This window comes from Acipenser ruthenus, chromosome 19 (genome assembly GCF_902713425.1).
Source record: "Acipenser ruthenus chromosome 19, fAciRut3.2 maternal haplotype, whole genome shotgun sequence".
Taxonomy (NCBI): Eukaryota; Metazoa; Chordata; class Actinopteri; order Acipenseriformes; family Acipenseridae; genus Acipenser; species Acipenser ruthenus.
In genome coordinates, this window is record NC_081207.1 from 21,365,416 (window position 1) to 21,384,581 (window position 19,166).

General features: G+C 39.2%; 1 protein-coding gene across 1 annotated transcript in view; it reads left to right on the forward strand.

Annotated features, from left to right (window-relative positions):
- The window catches only part of fa2h (fatty acid 2-hydroxylase), a 45,217-nt gene that overhangs the window by 23,752 nt on the left and 2,299 nt on the right, over positions 1 to 19,166 (forward strand). The window contains exons 2-6 of the mRNA XM_034041107.3: positions 10,815 to 10,907; positions 15,098 to 15,240; positions 16,970 to 17,076; positions 17,803 to 17,975; positions 18,388 to 18,640. Of these exons, the coding sequence (XP_033896998.1) occupies positions 10,815 to 10,907; positions 15,098 to 15,240; positions 16,970 to 17,076; positions 17,803 to 17,975; positions 18,388 to 18,640 (769 nt within the window). The remainder of the gene's footprint in view (positions 1 to 10,814; positions 10,908 to 15,097; positions 15,241 to 16,969; positions 17,077 to 17,802; positions 17,976 to 18,387; positions 18,641 to 19,166) is intronic.

Here is a 19,166-nt window from a genome sequence, read left to right on the forward strand (position 1 = left end):
TGTATGTATATATATATATATATATATATATATATATATATATATATATATATATATATATGGACATACTGTAACTTAGTCCTGAATTCTCAAGCTCACACAATTTCTAATGTGTTGTAAGAACATTGCACCTTCTTTAGAAGGTAAATTTCCACTGGTGCCTTCTGACACCTACAACCTTGAATTCTCATTAAATGGTATGGCATTTCCTGACTCCTGACTTTTGTGGACCCTTTTTACAGCCTTGAACTGCACACAGCCTGCCATGGTCTCTCACAACTGTTAAGTACATGGGTCTGACTTGTATATTCTGAGCACTTGCAAGCAAGTGAAATCCCAAATGATTAAAAAAAGCAGTTCTAAGTTTGTCAATAGCAATTTAACTTCTTTAATTGTCTCTATTCTTGCTAAAATAGGTAATGGGGTGCCTCCTTAAACTGTAACTATGTGATAGGTGTAGTTATCACACACGGCAGTACAAAGATCCTTAGATTAGTTTTACAATGACAGTGATTAAAAAATGCCTCCATTATTTGTTAGGAGCAATATAAGATGGGTTGATTCCCATGTTGCCACAGCAAAGTTGACAAGTTTAAATGTGATCTATTGTCTTGTCCAAAGAGCTTTACTTAAGTATATACCTAAAAGGCTATTCTGTTTCCAATAAAAGGAAGCAGGAAGCAAGAACACTTTATTTTAAGACGAGAACAATATAAACATATTTAAACCACTAAAATAAACATTTAGAAACCACTTTGTAATAAAACTGAAATTCACCCTTCTTATCGCCCATAGGGGGTGAAGTCAATACGTATCGATGTCATATACATCTGGAAAATGGGATTATGATGATACTTTAACAGCATTTAGTGTTTAGCAAGTTATTTTGAGTATCAGATTGTGGGCTCAGTGTAGGGAATTAAGTTGCCACTGAAAATATGTGTGTCATTGAAATAGCTTTACTAATACTTGCTAGGATGAATGAGTGTTCAATAAACTTCAAAAACATATCACTGTTAAATAAGTATAGTTTAATTAACAATATGTTTTTTTGCAAACACTTGCTAGCTCCCTGCGTAGCCATGCTGTTCCCTTTCAATTCGAAGACGCCCACCAACGACATTATGTATGGGATATGCCTGCCCATTGGATAAGTATCACTGAGCTCTCTATACCAGAGCTGCTGATAGGCCCCTTCCTGGGATGACGCACTCAGTCCCTCCCACCGAGGGATTAAAACCGTCATCCTGACTAAGCCATTTCTCTTTTTTCTTCTCACGATGGTACGGTAAGACCTCTATGTCTAGCTGAGCGTGTTGATAGAAAAGATCTTTTGAGTCGTGTTGTATTCCCTTGCATTCGTGCTGAAAGCCAACCCCTGCTTTCCTCCCCAAGGTGATTACAGCCTTCCACATGACTGTCTGTGGAATTGGAGTCTTTCCGTCCACTTCCGTTTGCTTTGGAGGGGGATAGGAGATTGAATTTCCTCTGCCCGGTGCGGGCATTGAGGTGTTACGTGGATAAGACAAGAGCTCTGCGTCAATCTGACCAGCTCTTTGTCACGGGACACGGACCCTAGGACAGCCCCTCTCAAAGCAGCGTCTGTCATATTGGATTGCGGACACAGTCTCGACTGCGTATGATGGTGCTGGCTTGCCCCCACCTGGGAGGGTAGCTGCACATTCCACTAGAGGGTTGGCTACATCTTGAGCACATTGTAAGATGTCTTCAAGGGAATGAGAAAACTGAGAATATTAGTAACACCATCAGCAATGATACGGAAGCTCATTTTGATGATTAAAGAAATGTGCTATGAGGTTTTAAAATAGTTCTCATAAAAGTGCAATGTGAAGCCAGCAGTGTTTATCCAATCGATTTTTACCAAAGCCAAGTAATGATTCTAAAGATGAAGAGAATTGATGATGATGATCAATTTTAATAACATTCTAAACCAAGCAAGCTACGGAAAGCTCTCTGGTTCTGACCTTACTATCTCGCTGCAGAGTCACTGGTGTGGATGGATGTACTGTATATCTCGCAGTGACGCTTATGAAATTGTCTCCTCTCACTGTAGGCCTGGAATGGGTGTGACAATAAGGATGATCTACAGTATATTACCAGTCTGTTAAACGAGAAGGAATTCAACTTGCCGGACCTGCCTGTATAAAACGAGTACTGCTTGGTGACTGCCAGCAGATTGAAAATAGTTCCCTCTGTAGCCCCTGAGCAGGTGATGGCATCCCCAATAGGATTTTGCTTCTTCCCATATGTTACACTGTGAACTGTATTCAGACTGAGGCTGTATTGTACAACCTCTGTAACACCAGGCTGTTGCTCTCTCCTCTCTAACACCCACCCCGAGTGCCGAGAGTTGCAGGCTTTTATATTAGTGACCGAGGGATTACCTATCTATTATTTAATAATCCCCCGGTCACATTCTGCACGGGTTTTCTAATTATTCCTGGCAGAGGACGAGCACCAATCTCGCCTCTGCCAGAATACGTTTACATAAATAACAAATACAAAATAACACAGGGGCGGAGGGGGACCCCGTTCTAAAATAAAATAAACAAATCAATGTACAGGGCTGCTCGCCCTGTTACATATCCCCCCCCCTTGTGCAACGCACACTTGGCCCCAACGGCCACCTCCCTCCTCAGTCTCAAAGTCCCGGAAGAGGGGGAAGCAAGTTGTTTCTGGGGGTGGCCATTGTGGAATGTCCTCCACCCCTCACATCTTCGTGGCTGGCAGCTCCCTCTTCTGGGGCTCCCGCCACACGCTATCTTGCCGCGAAAGTGCGAAGGAGCTGGTCTCCTGTCCTCCCCCCCCTTTCTTCATGGCCAGCCGCTCCCCTTCATGGGGCTCCTGCCACAGTGTAGCCACCCCAGGCGAAGCAGAGCCCCCGGGGACCCCAGGCGAAGCGGGACTCTCGACGACGGCAGCAGCGGCGGACCCTCGGGAGGCGACGGCAGCAGTGGCGGACCCTCGGGAGGCGACGGCAGCAGAGGCAGACCCTCGGGAGGCGACGGCAGCAGCAGCGTACCCTCGGGAGGCGATGGCAGCAGCGGCGGACCCTCGGGAGGCGACGGCAGCAGCGGCGGACCCTCGGGAGGCGACGGCAGCAGTGGCGGACCCTCGGGAGGCGACGGCAGCAGAGGCAGACCCTCGGGAGGCGACGGCAGCAGCAGCGTACCCTTGGGAGGCGATGGCAGCAGCGGCGGACCCTCGGGAGGCGACGGCAGGAGGGGAGCCAGAACCAGCGGTGGTGCTAAGTTTGGCCCTCTTCTCAGCCGCTGCGACCCAGCGGTTTTCCCCCTTGCTCTGCTCAGCAGCCTATGCAAGGGCGGCTGCGGACCGCAAGCCTCCTGTCCCGGTCCATCCTGTCCTGAAGGGAGAGGCAGCTCCTGCTCCTCTCCCTCGGGTGGTGGTGGTGGAGGCAGAGGCAGCTCCTGCTGCTCTCCCTCGGGTGGTGGTGGTGGAGGCAGAGGCAGCTCCTGCTGCTCTCCCTCGGGTGGTGGTGGTGGAAGCAGAGGCAGCTCCTGCTCCTCTCCCTCGGGTGGTGGTGGTGGAGGCAGAGGCAGCTCCTGCTCCTCTCCCTCGGGTGGTGGTGGTGGAGGCAGAGGCAGCTCCTGCTGCTCTGCTACTGGAGAAGACGGCAGGGGCTCCTCCCCCTCTGGCGGCGAAGGCGGCAGGGGCTCCTCCCCCTCTGGCGGCGAAGGCGGCAGGGGCTCCTCCCCCTCTGGCGATGAAGGCGGCAAGGGCTCCTCCCCCTCTGGCGGCAGGGGCTCTTCCCCCTCTGGCGTTGAAGGCACCAATCTCGCCTCTGCCAGAATACATTTACATAAAACAAAACAAAACAATAACAAAACCCACGGCGCTCGCTGAGAAATACAATACTAAATACAATACTAAATCATAATAAACAAATACAAAATAACACAGGGGTGGAGGGGGACCCCCGTTCTAAAATAAAATAAACAAATCAATGTACAGGGCTGCTAGCCCTGTTACAACAGGTAATTGTGTCTTGAATGTCATTTTAGAGCTTATTGGCTTTTTTATTTCAACCAAACCCATTGCAAAACATCTGGTTACGGTCTGATTGAATTGTGGTTACATATGAACACCACTTTGTTCTTGCAGATTTCATAATGCAGGGATGTTGCCCCAGGAGAAGGATTAGTATACAGATCATGTAACTATATGTGCTCAAGATCAGTGTCGGGCCAGGTATACCTTTCCCCTTTTCTTTTTTGTACTGATCCTTTTATTACTTGATTTGTGTTATCTGTTTTGAGAGGAGGTTCTGAGCCGGCTGTAGGCTCTTCCATGTTTAGTCCTGACCGGATCAGCAGGTGTTTGTAGCTCCATCCCTGTAAATCAATGTTTTGTGTAAAAAGTTAATGATCATCTTTTGTTATTTTGCAGCTTTATTATCTGGCTTGACATTTCCTCTGAAATGCCGTTGTTTTAGATGTTCTGTATACATGATACAATTCTATACACTATCCTCAAACAAGTATTGGGACCTAATGCAAAACAACTGGGATTGGGTAATTTGTGTCCATGCAAGATAATATTCTCCTCATGCAATGAATGAAAAATCTTTTAATGAGCAAGCAGTGGTTCATCAAAATAGTGCACTTCCTAAAGTAAGCCATCTTTACCATGCAACATTGCACGTACATACTTTGTTTATAGAATGAAAACACTGAAATAGCAGTACTGTGGGAAAATAAAACTGAATAAGGTTACATAAATTACATAAAGACATAAATTATTCAAATACTTCCAATGACTCTGATTTTATATGATCTTCATTCAGTTTCTTTTTCCCTACAGAAATTAAAAACTTGCAGGGTTACTTTAACATATCCCAAATCATTAGCTAATGTCTGTAGTTGATAATGGAAATGACTGCTGGGAGAAATCCACAATAACGCCTGTCATCCCTAATGACATTATGGTAATTAGTTGTAAAGTAGCCCCAACATATGTGACAGCTATTTTGGATAGATAAGGCAACTCTACAAATACAGTTTTAAAACCTAATCCTAAAAAATACTAACTTTTGGAGTACTCAAACTTTACCCATCTTCTATAGTACAATTTAATTTGATTAAATGATCAATGTACTACATTTTCAATATAGAGTAGACTGATAGTTCAAACTGTTTCACTGGTGTAGGCACTAGTCTGCTCGCCAGCCATTACCAAGTAAAAAATGCTGGCTTGCATCTACTGTAAGCTAATTGTATCCCTAAGCAGTGTTTGGTACACCTCTGGGGCTTTTAAAAGGATGGAACATGAGATCAGAAAACAGGTTATGTGGGTGTCAGTAAACTGTCGGTCCCATTGTGTGGGTATCACAAAAACTGATTTGTAATAGAAGACAGCAGATTTTAGTGTTAATGTTTTCACTCGTTACCTAGTGCATGTACAGTCATGGTAACCTACTGAGCTATTGAAAGCTATACATTGGAAACTGCGCACTCCCTAATAATTAAATAACCTGTAGCCCACAAGGCAATCCAACTACCGCTACACAAAGCCTAAAAACTGTGGCAAACAAGTATCAGTTGTCTAGAATGTACACATCTTTGTTTGAGCTGGCACCAATTGTTGCCTCAGATTTCTATAAATAAAAGGCTTGTGTTTGATGTCATGCATTTGTATATTTATTATGCATTTGGATATTTATTTGAAATGCTTTTTGTACTGTATGCACAAATATGTGAAAGAGTTCAAATAATGGTGCTATTCTCAAAATGCTTTACAATTGTTCTCTACAGATTTGCAGGTGGAGTATAGTAAATTTTCAAGTTTTGCATGAACTGAAAATCTGTTGAAGACAACTGCAAACTGACCACAAATGTACCTGTGCTGGACCTGTGGGCACAAAGTGAATAAACTAAATTTCACCTGTACTTTTGAAGATATGAATGTAAATTTATTTGTTTTTTTGTTTAGTTTTTTTGTTTTTTTAATCTGAAAAATGATGATGGAATATTCTACTTTGTGGGGAAGTGTGTAGTCCTTTGTACAGTAATGCTTCTCAATGTATTTCTTTTGAGAATAGTACCACTTGTATCCTGCAGGGTTTAGAAAATGGTGTTAGTCTGTACTGGAATGTGTAAGGCTGCTGTCTACTCTGGTATTTGCACAATGCGAAGCCCCCTCACACTGCCCTCCTGTTGCCTGTGAACTGTACACACACTGAACCCATTTACTGTACACTGGTACTGGGGAGGCCTCATCCCTGCTCTAAAAGACATCCCTCTCTGTATGAAATGTGCAAAAGCTGACATTATTGTCCATCACACCCCGTCTCAACAGTATACATTAGCATACAAAGGGACCTACTGTATTCTTATTTTGCCAGCCCAGCCATGTTGCCCTGGAAATAATATACAGTACACAGCTTTGTGTTCTGGACCCGTCTCCAGGGAGACTTGTTCCCAGAAATCTGCCATTGCGTAGAACATTTTTCTCTTTTCCAAACCACCTTTGTGCGCACTGTAACAAAAATGCTGCAATTTCTTTAGAATTATTATTGCTGTTCTTCCCGGCAGTAACAGCAATAATGTTAATAATGTCCCCCTCCACTGTTGAAAAAGAACCGCTCTCAAAAGATTACATGGCCACAGTTATTTAGTGAGCACTGTACAGGCTGTGAAAATGCAATGCTGCTTTAACAGGTGAACTCATGGCACTAATAGTGGTGTAATATTATTAATGTGTAATGTTTGCCACTGTTTTTTAGGCTTTGTGTAGCGCTAGTTGAATTGCCTTGTGGGCTACAGGTTATTTAATTATTAGGGAGTGTCCACTTTCCAATGCATAGCTTTCAATAGATTTGTAGGCTTTCATCACTGACTTGCACAAGTAATGTAGGTAACAAATGTAAATATTGCCAGTAAAATCTGCTGTCTTTTTTATGTGTATATATATATATATATATATATACATACTCTTTGCTGATACCTTCACATGTAAGACTGTATCTTCCCAACACTGTTTAAATAGCCCGAAGACTGTGAAGAGAATGAATTGATTTTAATTTCAGCATGGGGACCGAGCCTCATTCAAAATAAGCAGCACTGTTTGCATTTACCATGGTTTGTCATACTTTTCTGTTGCTTTACATGCATCCGTATTTTTAATGTGGTGTCAGTATGAGGGGAAATGCCAATTGATTAATAATAATAATAATAATAATAATAATAATAATAATAATAATAATAATAATAATAATAATAATAATAATACCTTAGTGTTTTATGTTGGGGGGGTGGGGATGAGGTGTTATTGTTGGTAATGCAGGATCTCATTCCTGTGAGCATTTCTCTGCTGGGAAACAGGTTGTTTTTAAATGTTAATACAGGTGCTTGATCACATGCATGATAATCTTTTTTATAATACAAAAGGCATGTTGTGACTACCTTCAAAAGGCCTCCTCAAACTATCATTTTTACACTGTACAGAGGCTGAGTGGCTTGCATGGTTTGGATGCATGGTCCACCTGAAGTTCTTTATGATCTTGTGACTTGGAAAAACAAATCTATACAGAAGGAATTAAGATAATATACATAGAAAGAAACACTTTTACAATGAGGTGTACATTTCCGTCAATTGTAATACATGTTTGTATTACAGGGTCTACATTGATACAAAAATTGAATTAGTCCCATGGTGCCTCAGTGAAACCTCTCTCTAGTTCTGCACAGGCTAAGGTGAGACTGCAGTTAGAGTACTGTGTCCAGTTTTGGTCACCATAGCACCAAAGGGCCATTGTGGCCCTTGAGTGAGTCCGCTAAGGGCAACCAGACTAATCCCAGGGCTTAAATGAAGAACTCTGTTTAGCCTAGAACAAAGAAGAATTCGATGGGACATGATTTGAAGTCTTTAAAATCTTTAAAAGTAGTTGACAAAGTTTACCCTAACCAATACTAGTGAGAGTATGGAATGAGTTACCTGAATCATTGGATCCTTTAAGTTAACTTAACAAGGTTTTGAGATCAATCACCTACTGGTAACTGGACGAGCTTAGATGGGCCAAACAGCCTCTTCTCGTTTGTACGTTTTCTTATGTTCTTATGTACTTGTGTCACTGTTTCATTTGATTTTACCTTGGTTCAGTTCAGGATTAAGGTACACTCAAAGATCTGTGAGGAGAAGCTGCAGACACCACTAAATAAAAAAATAAAAAATGATTCAAAGAAGTTTTCTATATGCAATTTTTATGGAAACCTTTACTTTTACTGTTTCTATTGCCTACATAATACCTTGTTAAAGGGACTAAGGTAAATCATTATATTTCTATGTTATATATCATTGAAGGCTGACAGTGTATTATGTAATAAAAACAGAGATAAAACAAGTCATCTGAGATAGTAAAATAATGTTTAGTTGGATTTTTACAAACCTATGAACCAGGCCATCTATTTTTTCTTGTATGTTAATGGTGAAGTGTTTATGGGTTTAGCAAATGAATCACTCAGCTGTGTACTCCTAGGAGGTGGGTTCAAGGTCTTTCCTGAAAAGATGAAAAGAATCCATACTCACCCAAATCTATATATCTCTTTAATTACCACACATGCTCACAGTAAAAAGTATGCCATTGATGTCAGAAGATGCCAATCATTACGTTTCTTACGTCTGGCCTGAAAAATGTGTGGAAAACTCTTAATGATTGTTGTGTAGTGTCTGATAGAACAGGTCAAAAAAAACTTTTGGACTTTTTCTGTTTGCGCAAGATGCCTACCCATAATGTCTCTCCTGTACTAGCATACATTTCCACTGTCTGATAAGCCAGTGGAATTATACGCTAAATAAACAGGACCTTCCCTTCAGACGTTATACGTGGCAAGCCTGAGGTTTTACAGCTCTAGGCAACACAGAGCATTACAAAAATAAATAAATAAAGATGACACAAGGCAGAAATAAATCATATTAGACTATAATTCAGTCACGCTATTAATATAGAAAGAATGGGACAAAATATTGGGACACAAACTGCTGTAAAGGAGTGTCTGTCTGTGCTAATGTTAAAAATGCTGCAGGGCTATTCCAATTATGTCCTTATGCTGATATTGACTTGGGAGGGTGGTGGTGCTAATAATGAGTACAGAAGGGTGTGTCTGCCCAGCTGATAAGTTACAAGTGAATCTATGCCAATAGTAAGTTTTGTTGTGGTTACACCAGAGGAGTCAAAACCTTGGCACATAGTTGGCAAGTCAGTTTCCTTAACATAGTTCAGTCATTGGGAAATATACAGCTGTGATCAAAAATAAGATATTAAATTTGATACTGTAAATTAAAATATATAAATATATATACACACAGTGGCTCTTAAAAGTATTCACCCCCCTTGGACTTTTCCACATTTTATTGTGTTCCAACATGGAATCAAAATTGATTGAATTAGGAGTTTTTGCCACTGATCAACACAAAAAAAGTCCATAATGTCAAAGTGAAAAATAAAATCTTCAAATTGTTGTAAATTAATTACAAATATAAAACACTCAATGTTTTTCCTTCTTTATGCAAGTCAAGGTTATTAGAATAGTAGAAAACACTTGTGGAGGCTTTGAGTAAATTGTTGATGCTTGTAATACATCAGAGTAGAAAAAAGCAACATGTCTAAGACTTTTTCACAGCAGTGTGTGTGTGTATATGTGTGTGTATATAGTTTAAGTGTGTTATGTGAACAGTTCACATCTTGGGTACGATCCCCATCTTGAGTGGCCTTTTTTGATTTTTGAATGGCTTGGAGTGATGCATGTTTACTGTAGCAACCACAGCAACGCTCTAAAACTCCCCAGAAACACAAACAAACTGATTGCCTGACCACAGCTGGCCTTGAGAAATGTGAAATAATTTATTCATTTAACTGATCTATTAAAACAAATGTTCTCCATCCATGTTCCCTGTAATGCATTTTAGATACAACATGTAAGATTGATGGAGATTTCCTGTTATAAACCAGCTTAGAGTGTACTGATCATTACACTGGGTTTAGAAGCTGGGGCTGTGGTCTCTTAAAGAATACAGCAACAGTCTAGATCTGCTTCTAGGCTAACAAACTATATTACTTTACAATACAGAAATTGCATGATGGGGCTTATCTAGTCAACAGAGTAAGGGCCTCGGTAGGCATCAGCTACATTTTGATACTGGCTCAGAACAAGCCATAAATGATGACTCAAGTAAAAAAAAGAAAATTAAAAAATCTATGATTAACATCATTGATGAGATGCTGAATGAATGATCTGAGGCCTGAAAAGCACAGTGTTTTACATTATGTACTCCTAGTTAAATAACCACGTGGTGTCCTAATATATGGGCATCAACAGTGCCTGTTTTAGGCAGGTGTTCTGTAGTACCATAATTCAGCACTACGATGACTAGATAAGCCACAGCAAGTGTGGATACACTGTAGCTCAAGTGTGGATACACTGTAGCTCAAGCTAAGCGACTTGATGCCAGTTCTGCACATTATCTTTAGCCCACTCCCTCTGAGGTTCTCATAAAGTGGCCTTTCATCTACACTAAATTTGCATGAAGTGTTACCAACTATTATTCAAGGAGCAAAACTGTAGTTTAAGGTACCCCTTGGGATTGCATATGCAAGCAATTTATATTGTATTGCTATTAGTACTGGATTCATTCCAATAGTGAAGGCATTGGAACTAGATCACTAAAGCAATTTCAATTTCATTTATGGATACGCAGACTCATTTTCCTTTGTTATAAAGAGCTCTTCAATTCTTTTGAAGGTTTGAATACTTAAAAGCTATATATTTCTGTTTCAGACGGTGCGAGGAAGAAGGAAAGCCACAGAGTCAGAGCATACGAAGGAAGACCAGACAGGAGCCAGCAGGTGTAGCAGTGTCAACACAGAGACGGTAAAAGAGCGCAGCTACAGTCACTACAAACCTTACCATCCTTATCTCAATCAGGAATCAGAGACAGAAACTCAAACCGATTGCACAACATACTAATATGTTCCATTACAGAACAACAATCTTCCTTTACACTAATTCCTATGATAAAAATAGATCCTATGCTCAATAATCACTGACTGGCATCCAATGTCTTAACTCCCTATTATCATAGGCAGCATTAACACCAGTCCCCATTTCCTTGGTTAAAGGATATACAGTAGATTTTTCAAATACAATGTTAAATAAATAAATAAATAAGCTGTGTCTTCCTGGTATCTAATCACTTCTGACAAGGCTTTATTGCATTGAAACCAAATGGGAGTGGAACTGAGCTATAGCACAGAAAATAGGTTTCGCAGCATCAATAACATTGCTGAAGTCTTTAAAATCTTAAAAGTAGTTGACATAGTTAACCCAAGCCAATAGTTTTAGCACAGTACAGATACCAGGACCAGACGCTTCTTCACATTGTGGTGAGTGTAATGGAATAGTCTTATTGTTAAGACACTGTGTGCTCTTAGCATTAATAATTATAATTCCAGTGACACATGTTCTTGTTGCACTACTCATTTGGGAGGTGGCCTTTATTATATTATGAGGAGTGAATGGGAAAGTTGGTGACTGTTTGTTTGTTTTTCAGGTTTTAATGTGACAGGGGTGTAACTGGGTGTAAAGAGGTAATTGGGTTATTCGTTGCTAATGAGGACGACCACTGACCTTCAGTTCCCCTGACCTGTTGTGACATGCGCTCAGGGAAATGGAATTGGACATACTAAATTGGGGAGAAAATCAGGGGTAAAATAATTGAGTACTCTAAATGTTAATTTACAGGAAAGATCTGTGCCCTTGATTTCCCTTCTGTTACTGTTTTAGTCCCCTTTGTTAAAGGGAAGGTGATCATGGAAAGGCACAAGGGTTTTACAGCTGGAGAGCCTGCACAAGATGGCGAGGTATGTGGAGGCTCCACAGGTGCAAATGAGTCCGTTTGTTTAGTCAGACTCAAGGGAGATAAAGCCGGTGGGTTGAACTCTTGCAGCAGGATCTCAATGCTAGAAAATACTGACTCTTAAGCTGATTTACAATGCCAGGTACAATTTTATTTTAAAACTGGTCGTATGCATTTTAAGACAATCGGTATTTAACTGCATGATCTTTGTAACAGCTTTATGTAAGTAAGCTTATCAAAATTTAATATGAGGGGATTGCTGTCTATCGTGACTGTCTGCCACATTACTGCAGGTTTTGAGAATAATGATACATCACATTCCCTATGTGTAGATCATTAACATGTCATATCTACTGGGAAACTTACAATTACCCTGGGTTCATTCTGTCCTAACAGTAGGCACAATTAATGAATTTAATTCTATTGTAGTTAGGTTTCTAAGGAACGTCAAAGGAATATCAAAAGGATAAAAAGGTAAAACAAATAATTGCTTATGAAATATAAGTGAGTTTTAGTTTGATCACAGCAGGTTCTATTTTAAATAACACTGTCGGATTGGTATTGATTCATACTCAATAACAATAGTAAACAAGGGAAGTCAATTATATTGTTTTGTTTTAAGTAAATTACATGTTTTATTCAATTTCCTTAATACCTAACTGCTTTGATTTTCTTAAAGGCAATTACTTGGAAAATATATATTAAATTTAAGGACTTGGTTGTTTCTTTCCAATTATTTAACATATGCAGTTTGTTTTTCGTTTCACCAAAAACTGGTGCAAATTGTATTTTGATGTAAAGAGCTTAAAAACCTTTGCTGTTGAGACCATAAAAATGGCCCAGAATGTTGAATTTCTAGTATGGTGTGCGATTTTGAATGAAGACAGTGAAGATCTTGAAATAGAATGGTTGACCTTCAACTTTCCTCAGGTGCTTCTTCAGACTCGCCCATAAACACATCATTATAAATCCATTTCAAACTGGAAAAGGAATTAGCTGACATGTTTGTCTGCTTAGTTTTGCTTTATCTCAGATTCACTACAACTCAGGCAAAATTGAATTTCTGTCACTCCTTAGGATTCTTGTGGAACAGGTTAGAGGATTAGTCTGCAGTGGTGTTGAATGCAGTGTATGAATGGAATCTGAATTATTAAAAATAGGCAAGCTGGCATTCAGCTGTCACTGCCAGACCTGCTTCAATAACTTCATGGAGCAGCTCTTTAGTGTGGTTATACCCACCCTACAACTCTGTAGGCGGGCAGTGTTGTAGCAGTGCAGGTGTAGCCAAAGCTGGCCCTTCCACTCCTGGTCTTTGTTCCAGCCCTGTTCTATAAATTGTTTAATTGAACCAATAAAACCTCCCTCCAGACCCTGAAGTAGTTAATTATCATTTTATCTGTTAAACCTGGAGTGCAATGGCCCTAGAGGACACCCCTGTAGTCATGTGTTATGGGTTTGAGGTGCATACAGAAGTGTTGAAAACAGGACAGTATTCCCATACTGTGGTGAAATATGAAAGTTTTTATTTATTTATTTATTTATTTATTTATTTATTTAACAACTACAGATACAGCAAATAAAAAAGCAAATAAGGTACATTTTATATGAAGTCTTTGGGACAGCAAAATACTTTGTCACCCAAGCTGATTTGCATTAACCTTCAACAGTGAAGATATTTGTGTAGATAGACGCCCCATTGATGTAATCTCCCAGTCTATTTAATGACTGAGTGTTTAAAGTTTTTGATTATGATTTGAAGGAGGCAGCATATAAAATACAATTCAGCTCAACTTTCTGACTTTGTAAAGAAATAGATTCTGTTTTCAGAATTGATAAAGTGCAGTTCAGTCTGGTGCATTATTTTTAGTACATGTATTTCTACACAAAATAGGAATTGGAAAAGAGCAACGTCTGTCAAAACACAATGTTTTACAAGTCCGGGTTTGGATAGAAGTGGACTCGGCAGGTTACTGAGAGATTTCAACAGTATTAAAAACCTATTCACTTTATTTTAAAAATAAGCCATTTAGAAAGGAGCTCATCTATAAATTAGGCTGCTTTGTGTAGAAGGTAAGTGGGTTTGAGAACCTGTTCAGTGTGCTGGTAGAGAGGCCCTTGCCCCTGTACTGTATATTGGAATTGAATTGCTGATAGAGGTAACAGTTCTTCTGGTCATTTACCCACAGACTAAAATCCTTATCTCAAAAGTCTGGTTATTGCAGAGCTATAAACTGATAATGGCAATGCTGTACCAGTCACTGCCCCTGCCCTGGAGCTCCTTTTAGAAAAAAAATAAAAACCAACAAATCAATCTGAACAGAACCTCTTTTGTCAGCTGTGTACTGCCTTTACTAATCTTTGCAGGAGATGCAAGGGCTTCAGCCGTCTCCAGAATCTACTCTTAACCATTACAAAACTGAAGAATAGAACTGTTGATCCAAACCAAGTTGATCTTAACATGCTTATAACAAATGTATAGAAACTTTTAGAATGAAGAACATTAAGCCAGATTTACAGTACCAACTGTATTCTCAATCCCAGCTCAGATACATTATTGAAATTAGTAATGTAACTCAAAACAATAGCGCCCTCTGCTGACAACCAAAAGAGAGGACAGATAATGTTGTAAAAATATATTAACATAATGCCAACTAGACTGGCTTTTAGGGCTTTTTATCTGATGTATACCACCAAGACAATAACAAGGACAGTAATGAACCTCCCACTATATACAATATAGTACAGCCTATTGCCATTCTCAAAAGAAAACACATACTGATTTAAGTTAACTGTCATGAGAAAGACTAAAGTCATTAGGTTCAGCATTTTTGTGGGGGTAAATGTCTATGGCCTTCAGTTGCATTCATGTTGTAGCTCTTTGATTCAGTACCATAGTATAGTCTATAGTATAGTCATTTTATAATTTTGAGAGAATGGTCAAATAAAATACTGTAAACCTACCAAAATGTATACTTTTAAAACTTTTTCAGGATAACACACTTCAGTTTGTGTTCTAGTGCATGTATTTATCAAACTGGTTGTCCTAAATTGGTTACAATTTTTATATATGAACGCAAAATAGCACATTATATTTTCTATGAGCCATGACCATCCACTTCTACTTAGCAACATTTAACATTTACATTACATACACTGAGGTCAAACCACTCTACCCCTTCAATACTATGGGCTTGCTGTTCTACAGGACCTGGTGAACTGGACAAAGCCCCTGCTGTGGCAGGTGGGACACCTGGGGGAGAAGTATGATGAGTGGGTGCACCAGCCTGTCGACCGACCCATTCGCCTCTTCCACTCTGACTTTATCGAGGCCTGCTCCAAAACCTCCTGGTAGGAAAGGTTCGACTAGATTACAGGGTCCTTGTGCAAGGGCAGTTCAAATATCTTCAGTCCTGTCCGGGACAACAATGCATGGGGCAAACAATCTCCCTGTAGATCTCATATCTAGGGCAATAGTTGGTTATAGCTACAGCATAAGAAGTGTTAGCTACTGTGACGCAATACAATACAAATTAATTTTTATACAGAGCCCTTCATACCATGGCGTCCCAGAGCCCTGTACAAAGCAAAACAAGATAGTTCATACATATTGGGGGGGGGGGATTAAATAGACAAACAACAAAACATCCTGGCAAGCCTTGATACACCTGTAGTACACAATGTAAACAGTTAAGAGAATCACCAAATTTATACCGAATCAACTGCTAAAAAATCTTTAGGAATCACACATTTGCCAAATCTGCAGTTGCATTTCTTATGTTTGTGGATACAGTATCAAAAGGCTCATTGATAACTACAGAGTGTAACGACAATAAATATACAACATACGTATTTTATCTTAATCTGCTTTGAATATTTCACACACACACACATATATATATATATATATATATATATATATACACACATATAGTAGCCGCTTTGAGAAATGGAAGGCAAATCGTAGTATGCACTTCTGATAATAATAAAAAATAACAGTTTGAAATACAGCAACTGAATGCCATTTACATCGTTTATTTTCATTGGTTAATTTGTCTTGTCATGGTGCGTACAGCACTACTGTTGGATGACAATTACAGACCTCATGATCCGGCTCCAGTGAAACCAAACTCTATTCCTTTTTTTTTTTTTTTTTATCATGTTAGTACAATGTGCTACTGATCTCACAGTCTGAAGTGCTGAACTTTTTGAAGTCATATATATATATATATATATATATATATATATATATATATATATATATATATATATATATATATATATATATATATATAAAAATACACCAGTTACAACCAATTATATAAAAGGAAATTTAAAAAAAAGTAAGTTTTTCATTTAGACTTAAAATAATCCAATGTTTCAACCTGCCTAATGGTAACCAGAATAGAGTTCCACAACCGAGGTGAACAACAGCAAGAAGCTCTGGCTCCAGTTGATTGCAGGGATTTGTTTCTTTTTTTTGTTTTTTAATTCAGTAACATTGTGATTCCAATTAATTCAACAAACTATATTGTTAATTGATGATGCAACTAGGGGGCAAAATGTTAATTCATTGTAAAAATAACACAGATAACTTGTGATATCGTGTTTAAATTCAGTGTTTTAACATCGGTGTGATTTAATATCTGCGAACATGTTAAACTGTTATAACTATGTAATAGTGCTACAAAAAACAGAATAATATTTAAAAGAACAGCCCATTGTTACATTGTTCTATTCAGTTGTGTGTAGGGTTTCTGATTTTATGCTTTAATCAATAATCAGATAAAACATCCTGGAATAAAACTAATTTGTGTTTTTCTTAGTGTCTAAAACACGCCAGAGACTATTGCTTATTTTATGTTATGTGCTGTTATATTGATATATGTAGTTCTCACAATGCCTCAACACATCAAAAAATACTTTTTGTCTGAAAAAATTCACTTTTTTAAACTGTATAGAGAACAAAGATATTTTTGTCCATTTTCTGTATGTGAAGACCTAAATGAAGAAAGGTGTTTTTTATGTCTGTTCTCTCTCTCTCTCTCTCTCTCTCTCTCTGTGTGTGTGTGTGGTACAGGTACATGGTCCCTGCTGTCTGGTTACCCATGGTATTGTATCTGAGCTGGTACTGCTTTACATTGCTGGCCCAGGGAGACACAAGACTCTTCACTACTTTTACATCCGGTAGGTTAAAATATATATGCACACACACACACATTTTGCTCAAAAGAGCCAACTTCCCAACATAGGTCATTCATGTTATGTTCATTTTTTGTAACTATTGGTTTGTTAACGTTTTTATTTCTTATGCTTGAATGCATAAAATGTACCAAAAACAAGGTTGCTAGTTTTTCATGATGAGTTTCTTATGACTGCATTTCTATTTTAGTACAGAACAGAGCGGATTATTAATGTTAGTGTTGCATATCTTTTTCCTGATCTGTCTGTTTTTATTGTAATGGAAGGAGTTCATGTTAGCGGATTCATATTTCATTATCAATATTTTGTGATGAGGCTCCAGCCGTGGTGATGTTGTGACATTTTTCAAAGGGTGAAACAGCATCTCTGCCTGCCGGCTTTATAAAAACAAATGACAAAGCACTATTTCAAAATAAAAAATAAACCTCACTTAAAAATAAAACTGCACTTAAAAGGCTTACATTTAAATACCAGGTGTTTGCTTCAAGTTTTGTAAAGTTTAACAGCAATTTACGGAGTGAAATACTATGACCCCCCCCCCCCCCCCATTTAATGTTTTTATTAAATGCATGGTTTAGTAATTCCAAAGTAAGTACGTCGTCGTGCTCACAAGTAATTCACTGGTCACATGTTTGCTGCCTTTCCCATGTGTGCTCACATAACTCCTTGATTGTGTCCCCCCCATCTCTGTTCATGTTGTGTCCATCACAGAGTACACTATCCTTGTGCACAAGTACAGCTTCCCCTTCTTGTTCCTGCTGGGCATGTTCATCTGGTCTCTAGTAGAGTACCTTATCCATCGCTTCCTGTTCCACATGAGACCTCCAGCCAGTAACTATTACCTCATCACACTTCACTTCCTCTTGCATGGCCAGCACCACAAGGTAAGCCATCTCCAGGGCTGAGGAGTTGCCATTGCACTAGAGGGTTACAGAGGATTTTCATTTTTTAAAACAATAGATCAGGACAAAATTGTACACTGGGTGGGGGAGCATTTTTTATACATTATTTTTTATAATTAACAAATGCCACATGGCATCTTTGCACTGATGCTGTGAAAAAATGTTTTCTAATCAACAAGGATGCAAGCCATGAAGTGTTTTGTGTACACATGAAAATATATTCCGTTTTCAGTTATTTTGATGATAGAAGTAGTTCATGATCCCATTGTACCTGTTCAACCTGGAGTGGAATGGCTCTCCAGGACTGTGATTGGACACCCCTGCTTTACGGTGTGGTATCTCACCCTGGCCTCACAGTCGGATATTCCTCAGTCCCATGCATCTCTCATTACAGTCCCCGTTCGATGGCTCTCGTCTGGTCTTCCCTCCAATCCCAGCCTCCTTTGTAGTCGGGGGTTTCTATGTCCTCGTACGTGTGCTGATGCCCTTGGGCCTGGGCCTGTCTGTCTTTGTGGGGGGACTCTGTGGCTATGTGGTTTATGACATGATCCACTACTACCTGCACTATGGTTGCCCAAAAAAAGGAAGCTACATGTATGGACTCAAGGCCTACCACGTCAAACACCACTTTGAGCACCAAAGATTGGGTGAGACTGTGCTTGCAGGTCTTTCTGCAGCATTTAATATTAAACATCATTGTAAGGTTTTATGATCTAACTCTTCACACGTTTTGTATCAGAAATCATTTAAATACACCATTTCACAAACCATTTGTTATTCAAAGAACAATGTAAATAGATGGATAAATAATGACGAACTAAAACATATTTTTTTAGACTTTTTTGATCAATTGAATAAATAGAGGATACAGCACGATTGTTCATAGAGTACTGTAGTTATTCCACGAATGAGGAAAGCCAAAGACCCCACTGGGCCCCAGTGGGTTGTTCACAGCTATCCTCATGAGTAAAATAACTACAGCACTATAAATGTTCATGGAGCATTTTTGTTTTGTTTTAAATAATGATAATTAGGGAGAAGAAGGATGTTTAAGTCAAATTAAACAATGAATTCAGAGATTCACTTTAGATCAAGCTCTGCTTAGGAAGGCAGCATCATTTGGAATAATGTTATTCGTTAGATCGTTCTGCCATTATATTTGAATGAATGCAA